The sequence below is a fragment of the Mchenga conophoros genome, linkage group LG3, assembly GCF_057382185.1.
Source record: "Mchenga conophoros isolate Kocher_MC1m ecotype Shallow Benthic linkage group LG3, M_conophoros_male_GT1.1, whole genome shotgun sequence".
Lineage (NCBI taxonomy): Eukaryota > Metazoa > Chordata > Actinopteri > Cichliformes > Cichlidae > Mchenga > Mchenga conophoros.
The window spans coordinates 2,953,121-2,967,815 of record NC_140528.1 but is presented as its reverse complement, the minus strand read 5'-3'; the positions used below and the strand labels follow the sequence as shown (position 1 = coordinate 2,967,815).

At 43.3% G+C, this 14,695-nt stretch overlaps 1 protein-coding gene and 1 pseudogene across 2 annotated transcripts in view; one reads left to right on the top strand and one right to left on the bottom strand.

The window, feature by feature from the left end:
* Positions 1-14,695, bottom strand: part of LOC146576990 (protein NLRC3-like) — a 460,027-nt gene that overhangs the window by 180,703 nt on the left and 264,629 nt on the right. Inside the window, exon 6 of one of the 2 annotated variants that reach the window (XM_085268119.1) lies at positions 4,018-4,222. The exons of the other annotated variant lie outside the window; for it this stretch is intronic. Within the exon in view, the coding sequence (XP_085124245.1) occupies positions 4,018-4,222 (205 nt within the window). The remainder of the gene's footprint in view (positions 1-4,017; positions 4,223-14,695) is intronic. 2 annotated transcript variants of the gene reach the window in all.
* LOC146576995 (uncharacterized) overlaps positions 1-14,695 on the top strand; it is a 259,842-nt pseudogene that overhangs the window by 162,036 nt on the left and 83,111 nt on the right.

Sequence of the window (14,695 nt, the reverse complement as noted above, 5' to 3'; positions counted from 1 at the left end):
GTACATTGAATACCAAACTGTGTAAACCAGGGGTGTCAAACATATGGCCCGTGGGCCAAATCCAGCCCTTGAGATAATTTCATATGTCAAATATTGATGAATTTTCAGGCTTGCTGATAATCAATGTGAGCACGGCTGAGGTTTTATTCTGATGAGCAAACCATGTGGCCAATCACTTTCAGAGACAGACTGGGATCATACCATTATGTGAAAGAGGACATGTCCCATAGACAGCAAGGGTAGTGGTAGAGACCAGTACACAGAGAAATGGGAGCTGTACTGAAATGCAAGCGTGTCAGGAAAGAGTGAAAAGGCAAAATGAGCAGCATCTGGCTGCATTTCAGTGATATTGGAGACCACAAAGCTGAGTGCAACATTTATACAGGAGATATACAGGAGACGCTGAGAGCAGAACTGATAAAATTAGGAGCTGGCTAAAGTGAGACCCATTTTTATTTCCACCCATTTTCCACTGTGGAGGACAAAAGGTTTCAAACTGGTCCAGGTCTTAAACCTCACGTGTTCTTCCTAATAGCAGTAAATGGATAAAAATAAGGCTTTTATGAAAACACTGAATAAAACTTGCTGCCTTTAAAAAGACTAAATGTACAGTTCAGTATTGAATCCTACATAAAATAAACTATATATAAAGTGTGTCTGAATGGCAGAGATGCAGAACTATGTGCATGTAGCACAGAGCCACGGCTCAGTGTCTGAATGAGTCTCACAGACCTGAATGTGCTGTTGAAGCCATTTATAATTATAACGTAATTCTTTACTCGTTTGATCTGCTCCTTACCACAAGCCACCAGACGTAGAAGGTTTTGGACTTTTAACTATATTTTCTGAAGTTTTACAACTTTTCTTACTGTTAAAAACCTCGTTATGGCCATTCATGCTGTACAAAGTAATTAGACATGTGTGGTATCTACAGAAACGTCAGAATCTCAGCTAAAAGGTCACAAAACCATCTCAACAACCACCAAACAGCTGAAACAGCAGGTGAACAGATTACACAAAAAAGATGTAAACACAAATCCCCCTGATCATCTGTTTTTTAAACATGAAGTGTCGTTTTGGACGTTCATTTACTGCTGGTTCAGTGAATTTTGGTTGGACAGTGATGAAACCTGCAGCCTCAGAATCTGTGAGAAGTCTGCTTTCAGCTCGCAACAGCATTGTTGTGTTGTGTGGATTCACCTCTGCAAACTCATCACTGTTTCACCATCATGTTTCTACTTAGACAACAACAAAGGAAGCAGTTCCCAGGAACTACTTCCTGTCTTGTTAACATAAGAGTACGTTGCCCTCCAAAACACCTCCACTTCTCCTCTTATTAGAGGACTGCCTTATTATTAATCTGCTAATTCTGTCAGTTGATGAAAGAAAAATGCTTGATCTCACCTGAGAGTTTCCAGTGTACAGTGTGGACTCTTCAGTCCTTCAGACAGAAGCTTCACGCCTGAATCCTTCAGGTTATTGTTACTCAGGTCCAGCTGTCTCAGATTAGAGGTCTGAGAGCTGAGACCTGAGGCCAGAGCTTCACAGCTTCTCTCTGACAGGTCACAGTGACTCAGTCTGAAAAATAACAGATAAACAATTACAAAAATAAAACACTTATGTTGAAGTGTAATGAGATACTATTATATTTAGCAATATTTCATCTTGTTTTGTCAGGAAACTGAGCACTGATGCAGAGCAACATGTGGAGAGAATCAGAGGAGAAGAAGTGAAGAGAGAACAGCAGTAAAACAACACTGAATTGTTCAGTGTTCTTTTGATATCAACAGAATGTGTCAAACTTCTTTATTTTGTATTTGTTTTAGTAGAATTGATGATTATCACTTAGATAACAACCACAGGCCAGGTCTAAATTGCACTTTGGTGACAGTTACACCCAGAAATATTTCAGAAACGTGGACAATTTGTGCTCCATTGTATTCAGTATTGAACAAACTGAGTACCGATGACCACTTAATATTTTTGATATTTTATTTGAGTTGTTCCACCTGATCTGTGTTAACTAGAATAAACATTTAAAAGCTAAAGCTATGATCACATATGTACTTACAGAGCTTTGTTGGAGGCTTTGACCACTGGCAGCAGCCTCAGAAGAGCCTTCTCTGAAGCAGAGTATTTCTGCAGGTCAAACACATCCAGATCTTCTTCTGATGACAGTAAGATGAAGACCAGAGCTGACCACTGAGCAGGAGACAGTTTACCTGTGGAGAGACGTCCTGATCTCAGGGACTGTTGGATCTTCTCCACTAGAGAACGATCATTCAGTTCATTCAGACAGTGGATCAGATTGATGCTTTTCTCTGCAGACAGATTCTCACTGAGCTTCTCCTTGATGTACTGGACTGTTTCCTGATTGGTCTGCCAGCTACTTCCTGTCTGTGTCAGCAGACCTTCTAGGAGACTCTGATTAGTCTTCAGTGAAAGACCCAGGAGGAAGCGGAGGAACAAGTCCAGGTGTCCATTTGGACTCTGTAAGGCCTTGTCCACAGCACTCTGGTGGAGAGACTCTTTTTTTCTAAAAAAACTAGACCGCTTGGATGTTGTTTGTTGTTGTTCCATCAGATTGAGTCCAGAGTTGCTGAAGGTCAGATGGACATGAAGAGCAGCCAGAAACTCCTGAACACTCAGATGAACAAAGAAGAACACCTTCTTCTGGTACAGTTTTCTCTCCTCTTTAAAGATCTGTGTGAACACTCCTGAGTACACTGAGGCTGCTCTGATATCGATGCCACACTCTGTCAGGTCTGATTCATAGAAGATCAGCTTTCCTTTCTGCAGCTGATCAAAAGCCAGTTTTCCCAGAGACTCCATCATCTTCCTGCTCTCTGGACTCCAGTGTGGATCTGTCTCAGCTCCTCCATCATACTTGACCTTCTTCACTTTGGCCTGAACCACCAGGAAGTGGATGTACATCTCAGTCAGGGTCTTGGGCAGTTGTCCTCCCTCTCTGGTTTCCAGCACATCCTCCAGAACTGTAGCAGTGATCCAGCAGAAGACTGGGATGTGGCACATGATGTGGAGGCTTCGTGATGTCTTGATGTGGGAGATGATCCTGCTGGCCTGCTCCTCATCTCTGAATCTCTTCCTGAAGTACTCCTCCTTCTGTGGGTCAGTGAACCCTCTGACCTCTGTCACCATGCCAACACAGTCAGGAGGGATCTGATTGGCTGCTGCAGGTCGTGTGGTTATCCAGAGGCGAGCAGAGGGAAGCAGTTTCCCCCTGATGAGGTTTATCAGCAGCACATCCACTGAGGTGGACTTTCTAGGGTCAGTTAGGATTGTAGTTTTGTGGAAGTCCAGAGGAAGTCGACACTCATCCAGACCATCAAAGATGAACACAACCTGGAAGTCTTCAAAGCTGCAGATTCCTGCTTCTTTGGTTTCAGTAAAGAAGTGATGAACAAGTCCCACCAAGCTGAACTTTTCCTCTTTCAGCACATTCAGCTCTCTGAAAGTGAATGGAAATATGAACTGGATGTCCTGGTTGGCTTTGTCTTCAGCCCAGTTCAGGCTGTATTTCTGTGTTAAGACTGTTTTCCCAATGCCAGCCACTCCCTTTGTCAGCACTGTTCTGATTGGTTCGTCTCTTCCAGGTGAGGCTTTAAAGATGTCTTCTTGTCTGATGGTTGTTTCTGGTCTGTCTGGTTTCCTGGATGCTGTTTCAATCTGTCTGACCTCATGTTCATCATTGACCTCTGCAGTCCCTCCCTCTGTGATGTAGAGCTCTGTGTAGATCTGATTCAGGAGGGTTGGGTTTCCTGCTTTAGCGATGCCCTCAAACACACACTGGAACTTCTTCTTCAGGGTGGATTTAAGGTTACGATGACAAACAGCAGCTGGAAGTTCTGAATAATAATAATAAAAATACAACTTTAACAATCATATTTTACAAAATGCTGATGACAATTTCTGACCCACTGAGAAATGACTGAACACACTGGTGTCACAAGTGTCTCATTTATCCAGCAGCTTAAATCTTTAGATAAATCCTCTTACGTCTCTGCAGACGGTCAGCCAGCTCCTCCTGCTTCATTCTCCTCAGGAAGTCCACTGTGATCTTCACAAATGCCTCTCTGCTGTTTCTCCTCTGCTCATCATCCTCCCTCTGAAACTCCAAGCACTGGGGCTTATTTGGATTCAGAGCCTTCTGGATCTTCTTCAGCTCGTTCTTCACAAAAGTGATGATGTTGTCCTCCAGCAGCTGGAACAGAATATTTATGAATGACCCACCACTCTGAACTTTAGTCCACACAACATCCACTTCTTTACCATCAAGGGGCATATCATCCACGAACTCTTCACCAATTATAGGTTTGACTTTATCTGATTAACTGAGACTTTGTCCACAACTCCATGATCCCAAAACGTTGATGCTGTTCATATGAATGCAGCGATTTCAGTGGGAGAAACATTTCACTGGTGTTCAGAGCTGAACTACCAACAGGTTGATGATCAAAGCCAAAAACTTGGAGATGTTTCAGGTGACTGAGTTGATCGTACAGACAACTGGTCTTAAAGGTTCACTCTGTTTACACATACAGATCAGTATTTAAGGTTTGACTCTCATCATCCACTGGGGTACAAACTGGGCGTCATCAGGACACTACAACACAGAACAAACACCATCCCCACAGACACAGCAGCCAGCGAAGCAGAAGAACTTCACATCAAGAAGGTCCTGAGTAAATGTGAACGCTGGTTTGAGGGCGGAGTCAAGGAGGCCATTTATGTGAAAAGGAAAGACCATCTCTGAATGGAGGAGGGGCCTAAGGGTACATTTGTCACCATCTTACAATGCTGTGATTGCAGCCATTCCCCAGCTCTCTGTGAACTGGACTCATGACCATTGATCAACAACCATTGATCAATGGTCCTGACAATATGCGTACCAATGATCAATGAACTGACCTCCCAGCCCATTGTTCCTTCAGTGGGCTGGTTTCAGTCATACAAATGTCCTGTTTATGAGATTGAAACCTGCAGTCAGCTGAGACTGAAGAAGTCACCTGATGATGATGAAACGTTTCTCCCACTGAAAACATCCAGATGAACAGAATCAAGCTTTTTGGGATTTACGTACCTGGATGATTGAGCATCAAGACACAACTCTGTGACTTTTCTCAGATGAATAAATCCTCTCCTCCAGCTTTGTTTACATCTACCAGCCCTGTGGTGCTGCCCAGGGAAATAATCTATGTGAGAGGTGGAAAGTCATACAGGTGTCTGCTCCTGCCTTCAGTTATTTTATCTACTGTGTGTCAACTGGCTGAACCTCCTCCAACTGTCTACTGTCTCCCTAAACTCAACAATGACTTAGTGATCTATCCATTCTCTGACCAAAGACATCCTGCTGCAGGAGGTTAACATAGCAGCCAATGATGATCCCACTCACTGTGAACAACACATTTGGACCTGATTTGCTGCTCTGGTTTACACGTGAACTTCCACTGCTGCTGTCACCAACTTGAGAGGCTCTACAGAAAAACTGGACTTGTCCATAAAAATAATAAACTACATTACAAGGACAGCATTGCTCAATCAACTCTAATTACTACTGACATGTTATCTCTTCTGACTACGGTACAGACACTCAAACTTGCTGCTTTCAGTGAGAAGTCAAATGTCTGAATATGAGCTGGAAGCTGCTGAGAGTCCTCCTCCTTCCCGTGGGGTTTACTTTCTCTACTACTTTCACTATAAACACGCCCCTTTCATGCACCTGCAGAGGGCCACCAGCAGATGGAGCTGTCTTAAACAAATCCACTTGGATAGTTAGCTGTAGATGACTTTATCAGTATGATTGTAGGACTTTGAGTTATTCTTTAGATTTATTTAAACTCTTATATTGTGCACAAGTGTTGAGCGACCCATAATTTCTCTGTACTTTTCATAAGAGCAGCCAGACTTTCAGCTAGTTTTTCTTTGCTCTGCAGGTTTATGAAGGTGTGTCAAAGTTGTTCTTTGGACATTAGCTGCTTATTAAATCATTTTCAGTCCTCGTACAGAAACACTCTTCAAGCTAAATCCAAGTGTCTTAGACCAGAGTTAACCTGATAGATATGTGTGGGTGTGTAACTCTTAGAAGCTGATTGGCTGCTTTTTATGGGGGCTGGGTCTTTGGAAAGTGTTTTAGTAACACACCCTGAACTGCACACTTTAACAAACAACATGAGATTTTAACAGTAATGTAAAACTCATGTGATTCACTGTTATTAAGCACAAACACATCTATGGCCCTGTTTCCATTAGTAGCTGCTCAGATCGACTCACCACAGGTCGCCACGACTGGACTGGATCCACTGGTTTCCATTACAGTTGAGGACCACCTAATGTGGTCGTCTCAATACAGCCGAGTGTCAGCTCACATCATTAGTAAGTGCTAATGCTGCTAATTTCCATCATATTTGTCATTTATTGCTCAAAGTTATTGAAGAAACAGTTATTCAGCTTCATTCCCACTGATCTCGACTACAAACTGTTTCACTTTGGTTTCTGTTTAAAGCCTCGATGTTTAAAACGTTTCCCTGTGATCACATTTGCACCGTCTGATTTCAAAGTTTGTTTCTTTTGGTCATTTAGTCCACAGAGTCCTTGGTGTTCTGAAAGGGACCTATAAATAAATGCATTATTATTATTAATAATAAAGTAGTTGTTGTACATGTACAGACCATAAATATGGAGTCCAGCTGTGTTTGATGCTGCTGGGCAGACTGACCACTGGGAACCTCTGAGCTCTGCTGGTCCACTCTGTGGAGGAACCATGAAGGATTAGATCAACACAGGATAAAGATCCAGGAGTTTCTGCTCAAATAACTTCATCTGAATCAAGTCTGTCAAGTTTTAAACTCTCAGATTGTGAACATATCAGTAATTTTCAGTCTGTTTTCATGGACGTCCTTTCAGTGGTGATGTCAGGGATGATTTTGAAGAAGCTCATCAAACTGAACCATCAGCAGATCACTGCTCCAAAACCAGAACATGATCCGAGTCTCCCTCCACCACCAGAACACCAGCTTTACTAACGTGGTAGATCAGTGTAGTACAGATCAATAACTGATGAGTCATTTGATCAAAATCACTGAGTGCTTCACGTCTGACCCTCTGATGCTTCTGTAGACATTTTGCATATTTAATGAATGTCTGACAGTTTTACATTCATTCTATGAACACAGTGGAAATGTTGTGTTATAGTCTCCATGTTGTTTCCAGCATCATAAATTCTTAAGTTCAGAAAATTAGATTCTTTCTTCACAGCTGAAAAACAACAACATTTATTCTCTATTGAAATCTGCATCGTCCACTCCAAAGGTCACAATCTGAAGGTAACATCTGGTTTTGTTCCCTGTGGTTAACTCTGAGCATCAGTATGGTGGGATTTATCCACTACATCCACACCACTGTGGTTCAGTGTTGTCCTGATGGAGTAACAGCAGCCAGTATGATCCAGGCTTTAGCTGCTGGGTCTCTGTGTGACCTCTCAGACTGTTTAACAGATCAGACACAAAGAGAATCAGAGCAGCTCTGTTCTTTAAAGACAAACATGAACCCACTCAGGTCACACTTTCCCCACAGATATGAGCATCACTGTCCTCAAACAGCAAATGACCAAGTCGAACATTTGGATCTTTTCTCTTTCATTGTTTTCTTTTTAATGAATCTTTGTAACAATCTGAGGATGTTTCAGGTCATATTTATCCAGGAAACACAAACATGTAAAGGAGTCATCACAGCTCTCTGACCTCGTTGCTCCAGGTTCACCACTGAAGTCTGGAGGGAAATCTTTGGACCCGTCACTCCTCACAGACGGACAGCTGGACCCTGCAGACTGTGACCTCTGACCTCTGCAGACACAAACATGATTAAGATAAGATAAGATAGAACTTTATTAATCCCTCGGGTGGGTTCCTCTGGGAAATTCAATTTCCAAAAAAGCACAGCACCGACAGAAGTTACAGAGTTATACACACACACACATATATATAAATACAGAGACAATATAAATAAAATATACGAAGGGGATAAATAGAATAAATAGGAATAAAAATAAAAATACAAGTGAATTGCACATTTCAAGTATTGAGTCTATTGCACCGTTGACTATTTACAAAAGTATTGCACAAAAGGTATTGTACAGTGAGGTGAAGAGGCACTACAGCTTAGTTGTTCCCCCCTCCTTTGTCCTCCTGTTTCCCCTCCCTCTCCCCTCCAGAGAGGAGTTAAACAGTCTGATGGCGTGTGGGACAAAGGAGTTTTTAAGTCTGTTAGTTCTTGTCTTTGGGAGAAGCAACCTGTCACTGAACAGACTCTTCTGATTGTTTATGGCCGTGTGCAGAGGATGTCCAGCATTGTCCATAATGTCCATCAGTTTCTTTAATGTCCTTTTCTCTGCCACTGTCACCAGAGTGTCCAGCTTCATGCCGACCACAGAGCTAGCCCTCCTGATCAGTTTCTCCAGCCTGCATGAGTCCTTCTTTGCTGTGCTGCTCCCCCAGCACACCACAGCATAGAAAAGTACTCCAGCAACCACCGACTGGTAAAACATCCTCAGGAGCTTCCTGCAGATGTTAAAAGACCTCAGCCTCCTGAGGAAGTACAGTCGGCTTTGGGCTTTTTTATACAGGTGCTCTGTGTTGCATGACCAGTCCAGTTTATTGTCCACCCACAGCCCGAGGTACTTGTACTTGTTGACCACCTCCACCTCCTCCCCCTCTATCTGAACCGGCAGTGGACCTGCTCTAGACCTCCCGAAGTCCACAACCAGTTCCTTAGTCTTTGAGGTGTTGAGTTGCAGGTGGTTTGTGTGACTCCATGCGACAAAGTTCCTCACCAGACTTCTGTACTCCTCTTCCTGATCATCCCAGATACACCCCATGATGGCTGTGTCGTCTGCAAACTTCTGAATGTGGCATAATTCAGAGTTGTAGCAGAAGTCAGAGGTGTACAGGGTGAAGAGAAGAGGGGACAGCACAGTTCCCTGTGGTGCTCCTGTGCTGCTGACCACTGTGTCAGACGTGATGTCCTTCAGCCTGACGTACTGTGGTCTGTCGGTGAGGTAGTCGGAGATCCAAGCCACCAGGCAGGGGTCCACCTCCATCCTGTTCAGTTTTTCTTGAAGCATACAGGGCCGGATGGTATTAAAGGCACTGGAAAAGTCAAGAAACAGGATCCTGACCGTGCCTTTTCCCCCATCCAGGTGTGAGTGGGCTCTGTGTAGGAGGTACAGGATGGCATCCTCCACTCCGACACCCGCCTTGTATGCAAACTGTAGTGGGTCCTGGGCATGTTGTACCTGTGGTCGGAGGAGGTTGAGGAAGAGCCGCTCTAGAGTCTTCATAAGATGTGACGTCAGTGCCACCGGTCGGAAGTCATTCAGCTCATTGGGCCGGTTCTTTTTGGGGACCGGGACGATGCAGGATGTCTTCCATAGGGCGGGCACTCTCCCCAGTCGCAGACTGAGGTTGAAGACTCGTTGTAGCGGCTCCCCAAGTTCAGCAGCACACGCCTGATTGAAGCAGCTGTGATCACACAGACTGCAGATAATGCAGCTGTTTCCTGTCAGTAACATCCTCTTAGATTAGAGTTCAGCTTTTTACAGGAAAACTGGACAAAACTGATTTTTGTTACAAACTCATTTTCATTTCCTCTCAGCTCACAAACACAGTCAGACAATCAACCAGAGTCAACACTGATTATAATGTCAGTGCAGAATTATTTCTGTTACTCAGTGAGTTCAGCTCTCTGACCTCGTTGCTCCAGGTTCACCACTGAAGTTTGGATTTTCTTCTTTGGACCGGTCACTCCTCACAGACGGACAGCTGGACCCTGCAGACTCTGCTCTGTCCTCCTCTTCCTCCATCATCATCTTCAGTCAGTCTGAGAGGTAAACCACAAACACTCAGTGAGTTCACATTAACAGGAGGAACTGAGTTACAGTCGCTGACCTCTGACCTGTCATGTGACCATGAAACCAGGTCAATATGTCTGTAGGTTCAGTCATCCAGGTCATGTGATCTAAGGAGCTTGGAGAGAAAAGAGACGTCTTTAAGTTTCTGGAAGACGTTTCATCAGAGAAGCTTCTTCAGCTCTAAAACCAAACGGTGGAGAGTCCCAGATATTTAAACCTGAGAGGGAAAGAAAGCATGTCGCTGACCCACCACTGATGTTATTTCAAGGAGGAAACTGAGAGCCTTTGCACCAGGAGCACAAACATCAGCTCCAGCAATGATCCACTGATGTGTTTTTATTCCATGTATGAATGTTGTTATTGACAGAGATGACGTTTGTGTGTCAGTGATGCAGTGACTGTTGTTGTTACCTGTACAGGCTGGTTAGACTCTATGAAACAGATCATACAGATCTCTGCATGTTAGAAGAGACTATTAAAGGTCATGAATGAGACAAAGGCAGGGAGGCGTCCTTTACAGCTAAACAGCAGAGTGAGAGAACAGCCAGCACCTCTACATTTATCACATTATACAGCACATGTATGATACTGACAGGGATGAGAAGAATTTAGTGATTCTGATCCCATCATTGATATTACTTATTGATTCTCAGTAGCTCTGCTCTGACAGTCACCACCATCACTGAGCAGCATATCAAAGACATTTGTGCACATTAACTGCATGTTGTGGCTCAAATGTTTGTGCATGTTGGAGGCATTTCCTCTTTGTTGTGATCAGTGTTGGTCATTACTCAAAACAGTCATTATTACACATATTACACAGAACACTTTAATTAAAAGTAATGGAGTACGTTACTTCATTACTCCTCATAACATTACTTTGATGTTACTGTGTAAAATGAACAAATGAGCATGTAACAACATAAAGCTGAGGTACAGCCCCACACACCAACACAGATCCTGATGAGGTCACGTGATGTTTCTCTGAGTGTTTATGAACACAAATCAAAGATGAAACAGCACAAAGACACTTCAAAGTGATTCTACTGTAGAAACATGAACAGGTAGAAACCTGCAGCCTGACTGCTCATCACTTTGTTACCTGTTCAAGTTCAGCAGCAGCAGCTCACTTTATCACGGTGCTGGTCTGGGGTCAGTGTTTACTCAGCTTTAACTAGTGATGTGACGTTCTGTATCGAGGCTTCGAAGCGTGTGTCGAGTAATGGAGGGGGCGTTTCCGCGAAGCGCGAATCGAGGCTTGCTTCATTTATGGGAGGAGCTGAAAATGATGACGTCCGAAGCCTCGCTGCCCGGCTGTACCACGTGACTGGTTCAGGAAGCGGTTCGAACTTTGCCGCGAGCTATGACAGCGATATAAACCCCTCAGACAAAATGTGGGCGTTTGATGGAGAGTTGCGGTTAGTGAGAGTTAGAGACAGTTTAGAAAAAAAAAAATCGCCTACGACCTGCCACAGTGGAGAAACTGTTTCTTTTTAATAAAAACCAATGATGTGTCCCCTAAACACTAATCACTGTCCTTGCCTCAATGTTACAAAAGCACAACCACTGTCCACACCTCACCTCACAGTATATGATCATTTCCATTTTAGGCATTTCCAAATAATCATGTTCCATACTGCCACTATAAATATACACAGTACACTGCATCACTACAATAGACATGTTTTACACACTCCTTTTGTTGTTGACATTTACAGGCTGTGTGCAAAAAGGCCACACTCTTCAAATTCATGCCAACTAATATTTTTACATCCAGTAGGTGTCCTACTAGAGCAAATGAAGCTTCAAGAAGCTTCGCGTTGGGGTGAACCAATTGGATGAAAAGCTTCAGTGCTTCATGAGGCTTCATCTGCCCATCACTAGCTTTAACCTCACTCTGGGTTCTTGGCTAGCCTAGCTTTAGCTTAGCGTTAGCATGCTGTGTGCTAGCTTAGCGTCAGAGCTCTGCAGGTGTCTCGTGTGTAAATATTAATCACAGTGACAGCAAAGGAGGTAAAGGGCTGTGACGTCATCACGTACGCTGCGTCCTCTGTGGGCTCTGAGTGAACTCAAAGTACAAACTACAAGTACACAAACACGAACGTAGCTCAGAGTGGCGGACACACTCGGCCTCGTTGGTCCAGCTGTGAGTCCGTTACCGTGAACTATGGAGCGGCAGATTTATGCTGAACTAAGCTGCACACAGCTGATGTTAGCCAGGAAACATTACACACTGACTTTAATGGAGAGACCGGAAATACAAACACACACAGTTTGTTGTGTGAAGAAATCAAACACGAGCTGAACAAACAGTAAAGTTCCTAAAGACAAACTGTTAAAGGAGGAAACAAAGCAAACTTACAGTTTCTTCACACACCAACAACAAGCTCCACTCCACACCTGGACACTAAACACGGACACACAGGTGAGCTGCTTCCTGGAAGGAGGCGGGGCTCCACCTGAAACTCAGCACAGGTGGGAGGGGCTCAGCTCTGTGTGTGCTGATGTGTTAACTTTAAAAATATGCCGTCTGACTGCTCAGACTGAGTCAGAGTAAAGTTCACATGCTGACGTGTGGAGACATGAAACCTTGTTGTAGCTGCAGGTGTGAACACACTGATCCCAGATCAGCTCTGCTGTATTTGTAACATGAACATTTCTGCTGCAAAGCTTCAAATGTTCAGCATGTTTCTCTGTTTCCAGTCTATAGATCCAGTCACACTTTCTACCTTCACCTGTGCAGTAAAGACTGAGAGCAGAGCTGAAACCAAGCGTCCAATCAGTGAGCAGCATCAACACCTGAGCTTCATTCAGACTCTGTTATTGAAGATGTTGTTGGTACAAAGTTCATCTGCTGCTCACATGAATCCATGAAAGATTTATTTCACTGAATGTTTCTTCAAAGCTCATTTCAACCTGTTGAAGTCATGAATGAAAGTGCAGACTGAGAGTGGATCACATGATGTTTGAGGTGTGTCATGTGACATGTTCAGTATTGTCACACATGTCTAGATTGTCCCTGATATCATAACTGCTCAAACACTGATGATTATATTTGAAGAATTATTCCTGATGGCAGCAAAGTTTGAATGGAGCTCTCTGTCTGTGCTGATTTGTCGCCCTCTGGAGGTCAAAGCACAAACTGCATGATGTCACTGTAACCACCACAGTGACAGGAAGTGTTTTTATGACTGAAACACTGAAATGATGCTAACGGCTGTCGTTAGGCTCACTGACAGCAGTGCTGATGTGTTCATGTCAAACACTGGCTCAGGTCAGACTCCTTCATCCTTCTCCAGCGTGAGGCCGCCCTCAGACCCACAGGAGCTCTGACCTTTGACCTCCTGACCCTAACCATTTTAGTCTTGTTGCATCTTTAAATGCAAATCCTGTGAAATGGTCAGGGGCGGCTCTAGAGAAATTTTCTTAGGGTGGCAAAATCAAAGCCTTTTCCCCCCAAACACATATGCAGGTGGTTACATGTGGTTAAAATGATTCAAATGCAGTAAGTATGCACGTTTTTCATATAAATATAGTCTATAACTTAATTATTGTCTGTACCCACATGATTACACACTTTAGTTACATGAAACATGTGAGTTTTGATGTTATGTACTGTACAGCCTGTATATTAAATACATATGTAGCCCAATAAGTATAAACTCCAGAAAGCTACACAACATGGGGCGCTTCATTTACAAACACAAGTCTAACTTAAGTTTCACTGTTTTTGTTAGAAAACAGTCACATTGTTGCAGCTTAAATGACACAAAATGTCAGAAATCTGCACCGTCATGAACAAACATGTAAACCTCATTTTTCATGATTTGTTGGATTCACCCTCTGAGGTCTGAAACACAACCGGACATTTGTGACTCCTTTGAGTTTACGTTTGTATTTCACCCTCAGATTGTTTCATTTTATTTTTTCCTCCTCTTGCTTTGTTTGGTATCTTTTCAGCTCAACTGAATTTAGTTGTTTTTTCACTGACATACTGCATTAGTATTACTATTACTATTAATGTAACTATTACTGATCTGAAATCACACAAAGAACCTAAAATCCTAGCAGTATTTTTTACTGTAAAAAAACCACAGACGTGTTGGGTAAATGTTTATAACTTGAAATGCAAATATAAATTGTACATTTTGTAAACAGGTACAACTATTTATCTAAAAATGCAGCCAATACACCTGCTGTTTTTTCATTTTCTACAACCATTTAAAATAGCACTCACCTTCCTTCATTTCCACAGTGTAACATCCACCCACCTGTGTAAAATCAGAAATTCCCATGGTGTTGTTCAAAATGTGCTCTGGCACAATCATAAGCATCGCTTGCTACTGAAAACAACAAGAAAGCCGTCCTGCTATGGGCTGAACCATTTGTTAATGTGGAGGGGGGGACACTATGGAATATATCCAGTTCTAGCATTTATATTCACTGCTGACTGTAACTACGCTCAAACTGTTAAACTTATTTTAATAAACAACACTGTCATATGCAAAACTGGGGTGGCACTTGGGGTGGCAAGGGATCATTTTAGGGTGGCACTTGCCACCCCATGCCACCCTTCTAGATCCGCCCCTGCTGATGAAGCCAACAGGTTCGCTTCATTTGCAAAAAGCAGATATGAGTTTCTGAGGCCACAGTCTTCTGTGGCAGAAGGGGAATCAGGGGAAGCCCTGGAGGAGTCCACCACCCACCAGAAACAGGTCTGAGCTCTCACTGCAGTTGTAAAGGGGCTACACAGCCCACATGAGGCTGAGG